General features: G+C 54.0%; 1 protein-coding gene across 5 annotated transcripts in view; it reads left to right on the top strand.

The window, feature by feature from the left end:
* Nucleotides 1–16895, top strand: part of LOC122367944 (disks large 1 tumor suppressor protein-like) — a 90247-nt gene that overhangs the window by 72134 nt on the left and 1218 nt on the right. For 3 of the 5 annotated variants that reach the window (XM_043341509.1, XM_043341501.1, XM_043341527.1), the window contains 9 exons: nucleotides 6224–6440; nucleotides 9970–10106; nucleotides 10872–11112; nucleotides 12024–12126; nucleotides 12454–12699; nucleotides 15081–15272; nucleotides 15682–15854; nucleotides 16299–16411; nucleotides 16776–16867. In XM_043341509.1, coding sequence (XP_043197444.1) covers nucleotides 6224–6440; nucleotides 9970–10106; nucleotides 10872–11112; nucleotides 12024–12126; nucleotides 12454–12699; nucleotides 15081–15272; nucleotides 15682–15854; nucleotides 16299–16411; nucleotides 16776–16867 — 1514 coding nt within the window. The remainder of the gene's footprint in view (nucleotides 1–6223; nucleotides 6441–9969; nucleotides 10107–10871; nucleotides 11113–12023; nucleotides 12127–12453; nucleotides 12700–15080; nucleotides 15273–15681; nucleotides 15855–16298; nucleotides 16412–16775; nucleotides 16868–16895) is intronic. The other 2 variants (XM_043341517.1, XM_043341535.1) reach the window with 1 other exon arrangement.

Consider the following 16895-nt stretch of genomic DNA (forward strand, 5'->3'; position numbering starts at 1 on the left):
TGGACAAATTCCCGTTTCCCTATAGCCGCTAATTCATTTTTTGGGGGATGGGGTCCGCCCTGGCCTCTTTTGTATTTGGCTGTTATATGTATTTGTATTGACGTAACGCGTGTGGCGTAGTAGCTTAGTGACGCTACCTGTCGGTATGACAGACTGGGGCTTCTCTGGGCTGGACTGCTCCCTTGGCGATGCGCTAGGTGGAGACTGGGAAAAGGTCGGCCGACAGGACGACTTACCAACATCCCCTAATTCAGTAATTTTTCATAGACCGTCCCGAGTCCGTCTGCGTCAGTTCTGCCGTCTCCGTTCTGTCCGGGCTCGGTCGGCGCTGGATCGGTCTCTTCTGGCTCGGTCAGCTGCACCGAACGTGTTGCCATAACACGTATATCTCTCACCAGCCAGTCACTGTGTGCCGCGGTCGGCCCGGCCCGCGGTCGTGCGTAACGCGTCTGTTTACATTATCACTGACCATTGACCAGTGCGCACTATGGGAGGTGACTGACTCCGAGGTGACCGAGAGCCGGTATCCGTCTCGGCGCGTGTCATGGATCTGACACGGTAATAGGTCTTCTGACACGCTGACACCACTGACACAGCAATAGCTCATCGGACACACTGACACTACTGACAAGGCAATAGCTCGTTTGACACGCAAACACTACTGACACAGCAATAAGTTGTCTGACACGCTGACACGGCAATTAGTCTTCTGACACGCTGACACGACTGATACAGCTCCTCAGCGGCGACCCGGCGGCGGCGCTGACTGCGGGCTCGTTAGCGGGAGCCCCCCCCCCAGGGGGGACAGCCGCCCCGGGTGGCTCCGTCGGGGCTGCAGATCGGCCGCTTTGTGAGCTCGTTCCGGTCGTTTGGCCGGCGCTGGTGGCGCAGAAGCTGACAGACGCTCGGCTGTGATCTGACCTCGCGCGGGAGGGGAGGGGCTGATGGGGTCCCGGGATCCATGTGGTGGGAGGGTGCCGCTGGGCAGGGCGAGGACAGATGTCGTGGTCGAACCTCATACTTTGTGAGTGATTGTCATCGAGTGCGGAGAATGACGCGGACAGGATAAAATCCATGAAGCGAAGGAATACGTAGAATAAGGGCCGGCTTGGTAAGAACTCGGCTCGATTCGGGGCGGCAGTCTTAGATCTGTTGACAACCGGAAGAGTGGTGCCGAGCTCCAATCTGATTGCTGAGAACTGGCGGTGCTGCTGCCAGACACGAATGGAACTGACGACTGAAGGATATCAGGGGAAGAGGGTCCGACGATGAAGGGTTAGGGGGACGGTGCCGGCCCGGGTGCCCCGGGGTCGGGCGGGGGTCGGGTGGGGTGGGGGGTGGAACGGGGGGCGTGCAGGCCCGGGACTGGCCGCGATCGATGTCGGTCCGGCGGCCTGCCTCGCCGGCGCGGGCCGACGCTCCTCAGTCGGTGCTCCGACGGTCCGACGGGCCGACCGGCGACCGGCGTGTCGAGCAGGTGAGACGCGCTGGGACGGTGCCGACGGCAAGGGGTGGAACGGCACCGTCGGGAAGGGGTGGGACTGTACCGACGGGGTGGGGCGGTACCGGACTCAGCGGGGTGCTGTGGGGGCGGGCGGGACCCAATGGGGTGCCGTGAGACGTGACAGTTTCAGGGGGACGGCACCAGATCGCTATTCGGCGAGACGGCACCGGATCGAGTGTGGGGCGGCACCAAACCTAGCGGGACCGATTACGTGACAAAAGATCGTAAGACAAAAGATCGTATGGAAAAAGATCGTACGAAAATGATCGTAAGATAAAGATCGTATGTTGTAAAAGATCGTACGGTAAAAAGATCGTAAGCAAAAGATCGTAAAGCAATTGATCGTATGCAAAAGATCGTACGAAAATGATCGTAAGATAAAGATCGTATGTTGTAAAAGATCGTGCGACAAAAAGATCGTAAGCAAAAGATCGTAAAGCAATTGATCGTATGAAAAAGATAGTAGGAAAATGATCGTAAGATAAATATCGTATGTCGCAAAAGATCGTACGACCAAGGATCGTAAGCAAAAGATCGTAAAGCAATGGATCGTACAAAAAAGATCGTAGGAAAATGATCGTAAGATAAAGATCGTATGTTGTAAAAGATCGTTCGACAAAAGATCGTAACGTTACGTTCGTAAAGTAAATAATCGTATAGAATAGTGTTGCTACGAGCGAGCGAGCGCAGCGAGCGAAGCGAAGTCTTTTCAATATAATGGCTGGAAGTATGAGCAGAGAACTAGAAGCTGCCAGAGCGAACAGAGTGGCATGATATGGTCTGCGGGCCGCGGGCATTGAGCTTTCGTTAGGATGCAGGCAGGCTATCGGGGAAACTGGCCGGGTGTTTGTCGTTTGAACGGCTTGTATTTTGCATTTTGTCAAAAGAAATGATCTCATACAAGTTGTTTGTGGTTATTACCAATAATGGACAATCCTTCGATAACAATGACTCCTATAACTAGGATTGGATTGAAACTAGGATCCTATAACTAGGAGGATTGCGACTTCGATAGTGATAACGCGATAAACATCTGTTGATGACTCGTAAAGCGATGACGATTCTATATGAAAATGTAACAGTGCGAAGGAAAAAGTAATTTTAACGCCGTTTACTTCAGCCGCTTAAGCAACATTTTAACCTTCCAGGCGGTGGGGGGGGGGGAGGAACATTGGTTTAGTTGTATTCACTTCAAATAGGTACATGAAAACGGCAGCACATACATTCATTTATTCGGCACATATACAACGCGTTGCTTTTAGGTGTCATTGAGCCATCTAAGCTCTGAAATAACATCAATGTATGGTCGAGCTTACGACGGCCATTTACTAAGCGAACACAGAAATTAATAAGCTTTGTATGCGCTGGAGTTGGGCTGCACCATGTATGTGAATACCATATTTTGACTGTACGATCTTTATCCCATACGATCATTTGGCGTACGATCATTTTCCTTGACGATCTTTAGCGAATACGATCTTTTGTCCATACGAGCATTATGTCGTACGATCTTTATCCATTACGACTTTTTGGCATACGATCATTTTCCTTGACGATCTTTAGCGAATACGATCTTTTGTCCATACGATCATTATGTCGTACGATCTTTATCCATTACGACTTTTTGGCATACGATCATTTTCCTTGACGATCTTTAGCGAATACGATCTTTTGTCCATACGAGCATTATGTCGTACGATCTTTATCCATTACGATATTTTGCATACGATCAACTGCCTACGATCTTCTGCCATACGATCTTCTGCTTTACGATCTTTTGTCCGGTTACCGCGGGACCAGGTAGAGCGGCATTTAGCCCAGGGGAGACCGCATGGGACCCAGTGGAACAGCATTGGACCAGCTGTAGGCGGAATGGGGTTGGATGGGATGAACGGCAGCATGTCTGGTGGGACGGTGCATGGAACGTTGAATGCGAATCCCAGTGGGCGGCACCAGAGCCAGTCTTGTGGTGTGGAATCACACTGGCCGTATGAGCCAGAACGGCAAGGAGTGCGACGGCCAAACCGTGCACTAGCACGTTTTGGCCCCTTTGGTACGATGAAAGGCAAGACCCTAACCATGAAAGGCATGCTAGGATAGTACGGATGACGTGATGATATGTTGGATTCGTCTACATTGTATAATCAAGCTGTTGTGTTCTAAAGCCGTTCATGGAAGTCAATGCCGCTGTACGTTTCTGGAATGTCATTCTGTCATCGACCGCCCCCAACCCCTCCCGTTGAGGAAACTTGGCCACCTGCACATTCCAGCTCGACGACTTTTTGGCGCTGTGCATTCCTTCAGTTGCCCGCACTCTGAAGGACACCATCGACCGGTGTTGAAGTGAAGTTCATGGGTCAAACGGAAATGCTCCGTGCGTGAGAACACTGGCCGGTGTATTAATCAGTGAGACGGCGCTGTTTACTAATACCACTTCCACCTTATCTTATACCTAATTGTGTTTCCTGGCCTTTTATCGAGAGTAAGCTCCCTGTTGCCAGCAGAGATAACGATAAATCAGCTACCTACCAGTCCCCCAAGAGCCATCGAAGAGCGGATCGTGCCTACATGTCCAGAACACAGCATGTCACAGCGTAGCCCTCCCGTTCAGTGGTCTGGGCTGGTTCGGTTCACTCGGTTGGTTGATATCAGTTCAGTACGGTCCGGTTCGATAAAGGATGGCTCGATCGACGGATATCTCCGGAGTTGCGTCGCGGGAGATGTGAGGCTCTGCCCACTCCCATAGGTGTTGTACTGGGGGCGGGGTGGGATTCTGTACAGCGTACTCACCACCCGGCACCGGCTGCCGGTGACATTGGTGCCCCACTCTGACCTCCATCGGCCAGCCGAGATGTGGTGCTGTTATCTCCAGTCGTACTGAGTCGGCTCGACTCGTCATGACGTTATGTAATTTATAAGCCCATCCGTTCAGTCTATTTTTGACGGCGCTATTTATCAATGTTATGCCTCAAAGGCCGCTGGTCTCTGGCTGTCCTCCGTGACAGCGATTGAGAACAGTTGGCTGTTGAGTGTTGAAGGATTGATTGGATTTCAACGCCACTGCAGGGCTGGTCATCACTCGGGCTCGCCGCTGGATTGATAATTTATCCAATGACTGATCTGTTATCGAACCCACTGTGGAGATGCGGTCCGACCGACCGTCTTTTGTTTGGTCCCAGTGGGTCGGGGCCTGTGCCCATCGGGCCGTTCTTTGCTGCTGGTCATTTGGCTGGCATCCAGCGCTTATATTTTCCAGTGGGCCTGGTCGCTCCAGCGCTCGCCAAAGAGGCGACGGTGCAGTGCTGATGGGGATGAGCCGCTGAGGAGACTGGGGATTGGGTGATCCCCCAGAGGAGCTGCCGAGCTGCAGTACTGCTTAGACCGGCCGCCGGGAACGCTGTCGACGGTCTGGGGACTCTAGGGACTGGCTGTGCCGACCACGTGACCCTGGGGATAAGTGGTAGTCTGTACTCTGGGGACTGACTGTGCCGACCACGTGACCCTTGGGATAAGTGGTAGTCTGTAAATGGGAATTAGGGACAAATCGTCGTGACCGTATTGGAAATTCGATGGGATTCACACCTTCGTGAGAATCGTTTTGGAACTGGCGGATGTGGTTAGATGGAATAATTGGTGACGAGGTCTTCATACAGCACGTGATCGGACTGCCAAACATGGTCTGCACCAAGTCAGGAAGCTGCCGGAACCAGCAATAATTCACCTCTCTGCCTAACAGACACACTCAGCCAAATGTTTCGTAAATCGCAGTTTGTCGTCGTGTCTTATGGTTTGTCTCTCAGTTCCCGTCTCATCAGTCTGCCCATGTTTACGCTGACGTCATTGTTGTTTGGAGAGCCTGACAGCCTGGTCGCATGCTGCCCTGCGGACGCGAGCTAGAGGCAATCCCTTCTAAGTGAGCACGCCTCGCTGGTGAAAAATGTCTTACACCGTGGTAGCTACATAGCGAACAGATGGCTATTTCGTGCTGGTGAGGCGGTGAGGAAGTCATCAGGCATTCCAGATCCATCGGCAGCTGAACTTTGGAGTCTCTTACCTGTTGTAGAGTAGCTGCATCGCTGAATGCAGATTATTTTCATGGTGAGCACTCGAACTATTAACTTCATGCTTGTGGGGTAATTGGACTCCGCATGCCACGTCATCCAGCACAGCACATTACCTACCAAAGCAGTCACAACTTCACGTCAGTCTGTGACGGCTCCACGTCATTCTGGCCCTCCTCCAACTGAGGACTGGCCACCAGTCGAACCCCAACCCGGTCTCACCAGTCTGACCCCCTCCCTCCCCAGTCTACCCCCCCCCCCCCCGCCGGGTCACTGTGTGCCGGACGGTCGCTCGTCACCTCTGTCGGTGCATCACTCCGGCTGATTGGATAAGTCGGCGCGTGGCCGGCGGTACGCCCACTTCCGTGTGCCGTCGATGGCCTGTGCCGGACACGGGGGAGTGGGGCACGGCTGGGGCGTTGGGCTGTCTGACTTTGGTTTACGAGTACGCCCACTGCTGGTAGGCGTGCGTCTAATTTGTCCCGCTCCGCTGCTGTTTGATAAATAAGTTTAGTGGCACCAAACTGTCACGGCGCATGACTGGTTTGTGAGGCGCATGATTTGTGAACAACAGACCTGAAGTTCAATATATCTGTAGCTCCCGCACTCCCGATCCACCGTTTACACCGTGTGACCGCCTGTCCCCTTCTGTTGACAGGGAACCCCGTCAGGTGGCGCTGAGCAAAGCCTCCGGCCAGGGTCTGGGCTTCAACATCGTCGGCGGCGAGGAGGCCGACGGCATCTTCGTGTCGTTCATCCTCGCCGGCGGCCAGGCGGACCGGAGCGGACAGATATTCCGCGGCGACCAGATCCTCTCCGTGAATGGCACCGACCTCAGCAAGGCGACACACGAGCAGGCGGCCGCCGCCCTGAAGGTGAGAGTCGCCCGATGTCGAGAGCGGGCGGTGGGACGCGGATGACCACAGGGCCGCTTCCCGGGCTCCTTCTGCTTGATTCTGATATGACATTAGCATGACCTGTTACCCATTCAGTCAGTGTATCAATTATCCTGCCAGTTTTAGCGTTCTATCACTCTTACTCAAATATCCTGTCAGTTTGACATAGTATTCTGTCATTCTGTCTGGGTATTATATCACGATGTTCCCGATAGTGTCCTGTCAAGTTTGTATATGCACTATATCACACTGATCCTGATAACCCGTCAGCTTGGAAAGAGCTGGTAGGCCTTGTCGATCAATGGAAGTGTTCCAGCCATCATTGGTTTAACAAGGTCTGACCGTCTGATGTAGTCACGTTGCACGGTGGAGTTATTTATACGATGCTCTGCTCTGAAATCTTGTCATTTTGCGCGGTAGTTTGTTGTCAGTTTCGGAGAAGTAGCTATGATATAGAAATTGTCGTTTGTGTTTTATGATCGGTCCGCGTTCCGTAATGAATTCACTCATCAGTCATCACGTTATGAAGAATCTGGCAGAATCGTCGATAATTATGAACATCATCATTAATGACCTGTCGTTTCACATCGACTGGCCTCATCATTAGCTACAGGACGATCTCACGTGACCTGTTCACGTGTCAGTCAATTGATTGATCACTGACCGCGCCAGAAAAATGTCGCCGATGTATCAATGCTATGGAATTATATTTGCTGCACCTCTGTGGGATTTATTCTACTCTCTGGATGTGTTCCCGTTTTTAGCTGCGATTTTATTATACAAACAAACGCAAATCGGTGTGGGTGGGGGCGGAGTCATTAGGTGAACAATAACGGACGATCCCATCCACTATGGTCAGAGTATGTCGTCACCGGTCAGCGATTCATGTCATGTCCGCCAGCGATGAGGGCACTCCACCCAGACCTGGCTAGTAGGCTGGGGCGGACTAAGCACCATTTCCTGTGGGCAAGTGTTTACCAGAGCGCTCACACTGTTCTAAGCCGTCAAGGGGTAACAATGCCACACGAGTCGCCCATGAGAGCCGCGAAGATGACCATCGACATGACGCCCCTGCAGCGAGCAGCTTGACTATGACTGCCGCGAAGCTACATATGTTGGCAGTTGGCTGGCGCCGCACGGCCGACCGCCGGCCTCTCCCCCGTGGCGGCGCCGGAACAGCTGATACCCCAGGCTGTGGACACGTGCGACGCAGGGTGACCTAGATGAAACTGATGGTCCAGCGGGACATCACTGGAGCTGCAGATCTAGCCACTCGTTTTGGATGGCTACTTATGACCGACCCATGCTGGGCTCTGGAAGGGATTTTGCGCTGGAGAGCTCCACTGCTGGGCTGTATCCGCGGATCGATAGCCATTTACTGGGCTAAACTTAGAATCGACTCTCCCGAAATACATCGTGATGCTGGAATTTCAGCGTCGTTTACTACAGAAAAGTGTTCCTGTGTCAGCTTTATAAATAGACAGCCTTCGAAGGTGAATGGTGGGATTTTAGACCGCAAACATCATTGGTGGAAACGACGGATGTATAATGTAGTAACAATATTTAGCAATATTTATTTGGTTAGCAATATTTAGCGCGGCAATATTTGTGTTTCGCTGGCTAATTTGCCGCTGATATCATCTGAAGCAACCCTTTTAAATCACTCGGGGACTGACGCGATGGTCATGATGGCCATTAGACTGGCTGGGTCAGATGGCGGAGGAAGGCTACATTGGACGGTGGACGATGGAAGGTGAACGTTGGATAGTGGATAGTGGACGGGTGGACAGGTGATGGTGGACTGTGGATGGTTGATAATGGATAATGGATGGTGGATGATGGATAATGGATAGTGGACGCTTGCCGTTCACTGTGGACGGCGGGGACTGGATGGTGAATGCTAAACATCTGCTTTTGAACAAACGATGGCGGACATTGGATGGCTGACAGGCTCACTTTGAACAGTGCTCGTTATGAGCGGCAGACGACGTCACTGGATGGCTGACCGATCCACTCTATAGTGTGGGCGCTGGGTAGTATGCAGGTGGGCGGCGGACGGCGGTAGTGGTCTGATGGCTGACCGGTCCATACTGTCTAGTATGGACGCTGGGTAGTATGCAGGTGGGCGGCGGACGGCGGTAGTGGCCGTTGACAGTGATCACTACTCGTTGGACGGTGGCCCGTGACGGATGGAGCCAGCCGCCACCGGGAGCCACCAGTAGACTGATGACACCTCAGACCGATGACGCCTCAGACTGATGACACCTCAGACCGATGACGCTTCCGGCTGATGACGCCGCCGCTGGCCTCGGCAATCGGCAGTGATGGATCGCCACCGACGTCGGCGCCGCCGGAGTGGTCAGAGTGGGGGGATTCGAGGCAGAGTGGAGGGATTCGGGGCAGAGTGAGGTTCCGGGGGAGAGTAGAGATTCAGGGCAGAGTGTGAGGGATCCAGGGCAGAGTGAGGGATCCAGGGCAGAGTGTGAGGGATTGCGGCAGTTAGAGCTGGTTCATGGTAAACACCATGAACCAGTCATGGTGTCTGCGGCTTAGTGAGCTCGTCTATGGCAGAGTAGGGCTGTCTCTAGCAGAGTGGGTGAATCTGTCTCGTCTATATTTGGCTCACCTCTGACCGAGTGGACGGACTGAGTAACGTCTGTTTTGGCCAGTCGACGAGAATGGCCTGATTGTGGGGCAGACTGGTTTGATAGCCCTACAAACAAGCAGTTTACCTGCCCGCTGGGTAGAGTCCTCTCTCTCTCTCTCTCCCTCTCCCTGATCCCTCTCTCTCTCTCTCTCTCTCTCTCTCTCTCTCTCTCTCTCTCTCTTTCTCTCTCCTCTCCGCTCATCTCATGCCCACTCTTTGCGACACTGATGTCGGCACCACGCCGCCTGTGGACTTAGCGCCGGGCGGGCCGAGTGGCGGTCGGTCACCACTGCAAAGCGCAGTTGACCAGCACTGTGGCCCTACTGGGCCCAGCCGATGACCAATGGCCGTGGTATGTTCGAACCGTGACCGGTCCGGATGGCTCCGGATCATTCCGGACCGCTCCGGCCCGCTCCTCCGGCTCCGGGCGCTCCTGTGCTCTGCCCTGTATACGTTCCGTCCCAGTGCACCGGCCGACCGAGCGGTTCCCTACATGTCCTGTCCGAACTGTGAGTGGGTGGTGGCCCTCGGGTCGCGGCGACCGGTTTATTTACGGCTCCGAGACTCGCTCACCGACCGTCGGCCGCCGGTGTTTATACGAGAGCCCCCCCCCCCCTGTGCCCCCCTCGACGCCGCCGTCCGTTTCATCCCATCCATCCGACCGTCCCTCGGCCCGTCGGTCGGACAGTTTTCCAGTTTCCAGGCTGGCGGCTTGTTTGTGGCCGGTCTAACCCGTCGGTGTTTCGTGCCCAGGCCGGTCGGCGTGCCGTGCTGTTAGGGAGTTGTCTGACGAAGGGGTGGGGCGCCAGCGCTGTAAGCAACCACCATGGAGTGTAACTGTGTGTCCGTCTGCCTGCACAGGGAGCCGGCCCGCTGGTCAGTCTCTGTCTCCAGTACCGGCCCGAGCAGTACAACCGATTCGAGGCCAAAATTCACGAGATTAAGCAGATGATGTCGGGAACTCTGCGTACCACGCAGAAACGGACGCTCTACGTCAGGTATGTACGGCCGAGTGTGTTCCGAACTGCCAGGGTTTTGGGCGCTGTTTAGTGTTTTGTGTTTTCGTATCGTTCGGCATACCTTGTACCGCTGATAACTACTTAGCTGATCGCTGCTAGTTACTTCATGTATCACCTGGTTGAGGATGCCTTGGATTTTATGTCTTCTGTGGTGCTTCGTGTGCCGCGGCTGCCGCTGTTTATACTGGGAATGGCCGTGGCCCACTCTGCTCTATTGGCCTGGCCCACCGCTCCACCCATATCAGTGTGCGTGCGTCGCCGCGTGCCGTATCGTATCAGCTGCACACGGGGAGCGCCACCGACTGCCTGCGTGCAGTCGGAGGTGTCATATCGTGAGCGTGACGGGCGCGCCTGACGCGCGCTGGGTGGGGCCACTGCGTGTCGGCGCCCACCGGTGCCGTAATGTGCCGGCTGAGCCTGCTGAAATGGCTGGTTCGTGCTCTTCCGCATTATGGCGTGTTCGTTATGTGCTGATTGAGGACCTTACATGTAGGGATTAGGACACTTTGTGTGAGAAATTATTATTCTATGGAGTAATATACACATATTTGTAAGAAGCTCCGTATTTATTTTTCATCAGCGCTTTTTTACTTGCAGACCGCTTACGAGTATGCATGATTTGTCAAATTACCCATGTGTCTATGTGGCTAATCTGTGGCGGTAATTGCCGTGGCGATTGAATGCCCTTACTAGCCACTTTGACGCCGCCTGTCCCGTCTCTGACCCAGCGTCTGACCCCGGCAGGGCGCTGTTCGACTACGACCCGCGCATGGACGACGGTCTGCCGTCGCGCGGCCTGCCGTTCTCCTTCGGCGACATCCTGCACGTGACGAACGCCAGCGACGATCAGTGGTGGCAGGCGCGCCGGCTGACCGCCCAGGGCCAGCCGCAGGCGCTCGGCATCGTCCCGTCCCGAGGCCGCTGGGAGAAGAAGATGCGCGCCCGTACACGGACTGTGGTCTTCCACGGACGCGCTCACGATATGGTGAGTTGGAGACACCGATTCCCGTACCGTACCTTTTGGATGGCGAGTAGTGGGAGACCGATCGATCTCAATTCCGTAGCTAACCAACCATGTGGTGACCCAGGGGTTTGTTTGTCGTATCACTGGATGATAAGGCAGGATGACCTGTTGTTTGGGATATTTCAGCCCCCGATTGAAATGCATAAATTACATCTCTGTTATGCTGCAGCGTTCCTATCGTCCATATGAATCCTCACAACGTACGCGAATGTGCGTTGTGAAGCCCTATGCCCTCTGCCACTGGCTATTGACCTGTCTCGGCGCCCAGCCGTGCTGCTGGTGGACGCCCGTCCCACCCGCGGTCGAAGGCCCGGCGCTCGTTCATTAGTGCCATTTCATAATTAGCGCCATTGAGCGCTGAATGTAGGTGGTTAATGACATGTTAGCCATTTTGCACATATTAGCTCGGATAATAGGGTAATTAGCTTGGGTAATAAGCTGGGTACACGGACAATTTCAGTGTTCCTTCAGCGGTTGATTGTCGTTATGGTTCATCTCAGTTGGGGAAGAGCCGCGATGGATATCTCATGTCGGCGACAGAAATGGGATGTGAGCAGACTTTATAGGGTTGCTATGTTTATATGCTTCTTGCTTAGAGGACGAAGCGACTTTTTTCGATCCAACCTGAAATGTGTAGTTTTATAGGTTGTGATTGTCGAGGTTTATGTTGGTTATTTAGCGGTGCTATTTCTTTTCATTCTATATAAATCACGCACCTGCCTGGATATTCTTTACACTCCCATTACCAATGGAACCAGGTGTTTTCGACCATTGCATGCGTATGTCGCCAGTGATGTGTTTGTTGCGGCCAGCTGGTCTGTGTGTCCGTCTTTACTCTTTGACCTTCTCCCTCCCCTCCTCCCATGCTGCAGTCAACTCTGGAGCGGAAAAAGAAGAACTTTTCGTTCTCGCGCAAGTTTCCGTTCATGAAGTCGAAGGAGGATGTAAAGTCGGACGATAGTTCCGACAATGACCGTAAGTGGAGCCGCTCCGCCGCCATCTCAGCCGCTCGTGTCATCTTCCCTTGGTGGCCGTCATCGGTCCTTTAGTCCATTCTTACAATTTTACAGAACTTCGCTAATGCTGTGTCATTTTCACATTTGTTTTAATTTATTCTCATTGCATTGAATGGGGGCTGAATGTGCATGGTTGAGGGGGATGGAGATGTGGCATACTCATTGATGTGTATACTGTGTTATGATATTTTCGCACCTGTTCCCGATCCAACCCGAATAATGGCTCTCTCAAGCTTGCAGTCACCCGAGTGACCACCTCACCTGCCCTCCTGTTCTCTACGGACAGCGCGCGCTCCTGCCGCTCCTGTGTGTCCTGCCCCTGCTCCTGGTCCGGCTGCGGGCGGGCTGCGCGGTCGACTGCGCGGCCGGCCGATCCCTCTGCTGCCCGACCTGCCGGCCGCCGCTCGGCACCGCTCGGGCTCCGCGAGCTCACTGCTGCGCCTGGTGCCGCAGCTGCCGCGCCTGCTGAGTCGCCGCCGGGCCCGCTCCGCCTCCGGCCTGTTCTCCTCAGTCACATCCCTGGCCTCCAACGGTAAACAGTGCCGACATCTGACCGGGTAAACCTGACCTGGACCGGACCTGACCTCACCTGACCTGGGACCGCATTGGTCTTACCTGACATCGGGAACCCAACTAGATCTGACCTTATCCCGAGCAAAGCCCATCAAACCATAGGATGCTGACCGTCGCTGAATTGGACCGCTCGCTGACGCTCTCATCGCCGACGCTCATGTGTCCTGACCGCACCAGCTGTTTCACTCTGAATTGATTTTTGCTTCTAATTGACCTGTTGTGGATAATACTATGATGTGATAGTTCATCTGCTGTACCATAATGTGGTTGCTTATGCAGTGTATCGGCTGCGGTACGGTTACCTGGGACGGCCTCAGTTTCTCACCATCCATCCCGTCCCCGCGGCACTGGCGCCCTTTAGACCGGGCTCAGTTCACCTCCGCTGATGTATACCGCCGGCGGCTATTGTGGACGATTGATCGCACCTGCCGCGGCCGGCGGACCGCGCTCAGCGCTCTATGGGGTGCAATTTGCCGGTCACAGGGTTCGCCGCACCGCCAGGACGTGGCGGCCTGTCTCCATGTGGACCGTGAATGGACGCTCAGTAGTCTGACCAATGGTCGTCGCTTTGAGAGAATGTAGCTCACACGTTCGGTGTTTTTTATTCCAAATTATTTTCTTGTTCCCAGGTAGCTGCTAAGCATGTTAAGCTTGGAGTTAGCCGATGTTATTGCATTCAATACAAAGTGCTAACGGAGGTCCAAACGTTATATTTGACATTTCCTGTGGATTACCTCTTATTGCGCCCCGGTAACTACCAGCTATATCCATGCCGTTAGCTACCACTGGCCAGAATGGTACCCGCGGGTACGCTGTTTTACGCGATGAGTGGTCACCTGGGGTCGGTTTGGTCTGACGGCGCTCGGCCGTCCGTCTAACCCCGCCCGTATTACCGCAGTACCCGCCCGCTATCGACTGAGTCGTCCGTCGGTCGGCGGCGCGCCCCGTCTATTTTACGGCGGCTGGCGGCCCGTTAGCGCTCGTAGCCGTCCGTCCCAGGTGGCCACCCGTCTGCTGCTGCTAGTGGGCGGTCGTGGACAAAGAGGCGGCTCATCCTGTTACCTTGTTACCGTGCCGTTACCCTGTTAGTCGCCGTGTAGTCGATGAGTCGCCGCTGCTGTTACCTTGTTACCGTGGTAGTTTCTGAAGAGTCCTTTGGGCCGAACTGATCAGGCAGGCTACATTGTGCCGCACAGACCAGTATGGGCTTTGTGATGGGTAAAGTCTCGGAGCTCTGTGGAGTATCGACTAACTGAATAACCAACTTTGACTAACTCATTGACTGAGGGACTGGTTGGGGAAGCGACATTCCGTGTAGTGAAGCTGTGCTACCGTATGTGAAATTGAAGGATCCCTAACATGAAAGGCTGCCGTGGGACTTTTATTCATAGTGCCTTTGATAGATGCTCTACAACTACTCTATACAACAACTATACAACTGTACTGTTATACAGCGGTATGTTCGTTAATTGTTTATCGGGCTCTGTGTATAATTACGGAGCGAGCGAAGCGAGCGGAGTCTTACGTAGAATAACGGAAATTTCTGAGTATGAGCGGGCCGGCCGGCCGCTTCATTCCTTCTACCAAGTATTGGACTATTCCCGATGCATGTGGGTGACCCCTTATGCACGTGCCACGTGCAAAACGAAGAGGTGTCACTTTTGTAATTGTTGCAATATCTCGGTAACTACTGGGCCGATTGCGCGGAAAGTTGGCATGTAGGTAGGCACCCACTAGGCAATGCATATCCATGTGCCAGATTTGGGGTGCTGCTGCACGTGCACACGTGCAGGGGTCGATTCCAGATCTCGAGAACGGCTGGACCGATGGCGCTCAAATTTGGTACATGACTAGGGACCGGTTAGTAGGGTGCCGTGCAAAAGTCAGTTGGGACCCATTTTGCACGTGCGCACGTGCAGGGTGCCGCTTCCAGATCTCGAGAACGGCTGGGCCGATTGTGCTCAAATTTGGCACATCACTAGAGACCGGTTAGTATGGTGCCGTGCACAAGTCAGCTGGAGGTACCCCCTCGAAATTTCGCACGTGCAAGGCTCACCCTCTCGCTCGCTCCGTTAGTCGCCCCAAAAGGCGTTATACTGGTTGTAAGTAAGTAGCTGTGCCCTTCCTCACTGACAGCCTGCTTTCATTTACCTACCCGTCGCACTGCCGCGGCCATCTTCCCAGTCGAATCAGAAGGCTCTGACCCACCTCTGTCTTCGGCACACCTCTCTGACCGTCCCCTGTCCTTTGGTAGACCCTCTGACCGACTCCTTTTATGATAGACTCTGACCCTTCTCCTGTTCTCGGCAGAATCTCTGATCAGCCCCGCTTCCTCTACAGACTCGCTGACGACGACGGCCTCGGAGCCGGAGGAGCGGAGCGTGCCCGAGGAGCCAGTGCTCTCCTACGAGCCCGTCCAGCAGGTAGAGGTCAGCTACTGCCGGCCCGTCATCCTGCTAGGACCACTCAAGGACCGCATCAACGACGACCTCATCTCGCAGTACCCGGAGGATTTCGGCAGCTGCGTGCCGCGTGAGTTGGCCACCTGTGGCATACGAGTAGACCACCGGTCACCACCCGTCAGAGGCCACTCGCCGCTGGCTGCCCTCTGCCGGATGGGGCAGCTCGTATCGTGGTAGATGGCAACTCGACGGCACAGTAACGTAATTTCAGACTTCTTCGGTGCCATATGATGTATTGAGCTCTCACATCACAAGCGTAAGAGAGCAGAATTCACATTTCTGTCACCATAACTCTGCAGTCTTTAGGTCGCTTATACTACCACATACTGCGATGACCCGGCTGTGGTATGTACGTAGCCCGCCACTAGCACAATGCAGTGGTGTTCAGTAGTTCGCGCTACTGCCCTCCCTCGTATTGTAGAACGGTGTCTCCGCCAGGTCTCCCGCGTCGGTGACTGACCTTCCCTTCCCCGTTGCAGACACGACGCGGCCGCGCCGGGAGGACGAGGTCGACAGTCGCGACTACCACTTTGTCGAGTCTCGGGAGCAGATGGAGCGCGACATTCAGAACCACCTGTTCATCGAGGCGGGACAGTACAACGATAACCTGTACGGCACCAGTCTGGCCAGCGTGCGGGAGGTGGCAGAGGAGGTGAGGAGAGGGTAGAGAGGGAGGGAGGAGGTGAGAAAGGAGGGAGATAGGAAAATGAAATAACTGACGCTCATAGGGTTAACGAATTGATGGAATAACGGAATGGGAAATTGAGGGAAAATATCTATGGAGGTGGAAGGGTGGAGGATGAGTGACAACTCTCTAGCGCATGGGCTTTTTTTTCCAGGTGTCTTCTCAGAACCTACAGTGTTCTCTCCTGCTGTCATTCAGGGTTCTATTCAATCCGCTGTCTTGTCTCCTACCTTCATTTAGAATATACGGGCTCCTGCTCCACCGGAACGTATGAATGTGCTCCAATTTAAATCGTTTCTCTGGTATCACACTCCACCATCTCTCAGTTTCGTGTCTTCCTGTCGTATATACCCCTCCCGTTCAGCGTTGTTCCCGCTGACCCTCGCTCCCCTTCCTGTTCCGTGCCCACAGCAAAGGAAGCACTGCATTCTGGACGTGAGTGGTAACGCCATCAAGCGGCTGCATGTGGCTCAGCTGTACCCGATCGCCATCTGCATCCGGCCTCGGTCGGCAGAACAAGTCATGTGAGTGGCGGACGGTGGGGGGGGGGGGGGCAAAGTACGGAGCGGAGGGACGAAATGTGAATGCTGGGTGTAGGCTGGAATCGTGTGTACTGTGTAGTTCCAGCTAAGAGTGACTGAGTCCTGTGGTTGCTAGCATCCAGCGGATGATGAGTAGCTAGCTGGACTGTTACAGTTTTCTGGTCAAGAGGTTAATCACATTTTTTTCGTTCACCGGTGTTATTTTCACATTGATTAAACGGGCAGTGTAATTAACTTACATACAACGCTAAAATACGAATATGACTTTGTGTGGAGGCTGAGGGGACGCTGGGTAATGTTGTTCTCCGAGACGGTCCCCTAAGTGAATGCATGTTGCTGTTCACAGGGAGTGGAATAAGCGACTTACAGAAGATCAAGCCAAAAAGACGTTTGAGAAATGTCAGAAAATTGAGTCGGAATTCGGCGAGTACCTCACAGGTAGGAGGCCGACTAGAACGTCTGGGTG

The sequence above is a fragment of the Amphibalanus amphitrite genome, unplaced genomic scaffold, assembly GCF_019059575.1.
Source record: "Amphibalanus amphitrite isolate SeventyFive unplaced genomic scaffold, NRLGWU_Aamphi_draft 000031F_arrow, whole genome shotgun sequence".
In the NCBI taxonomy this organism is placed as follows: domain Eukaryota; kingdom Metazoa; phylum Arthropoda; class Thecostraca; order Balanomorpha; family Balanidae; genus Amphibalanus; species Amphibalanus amphitrite.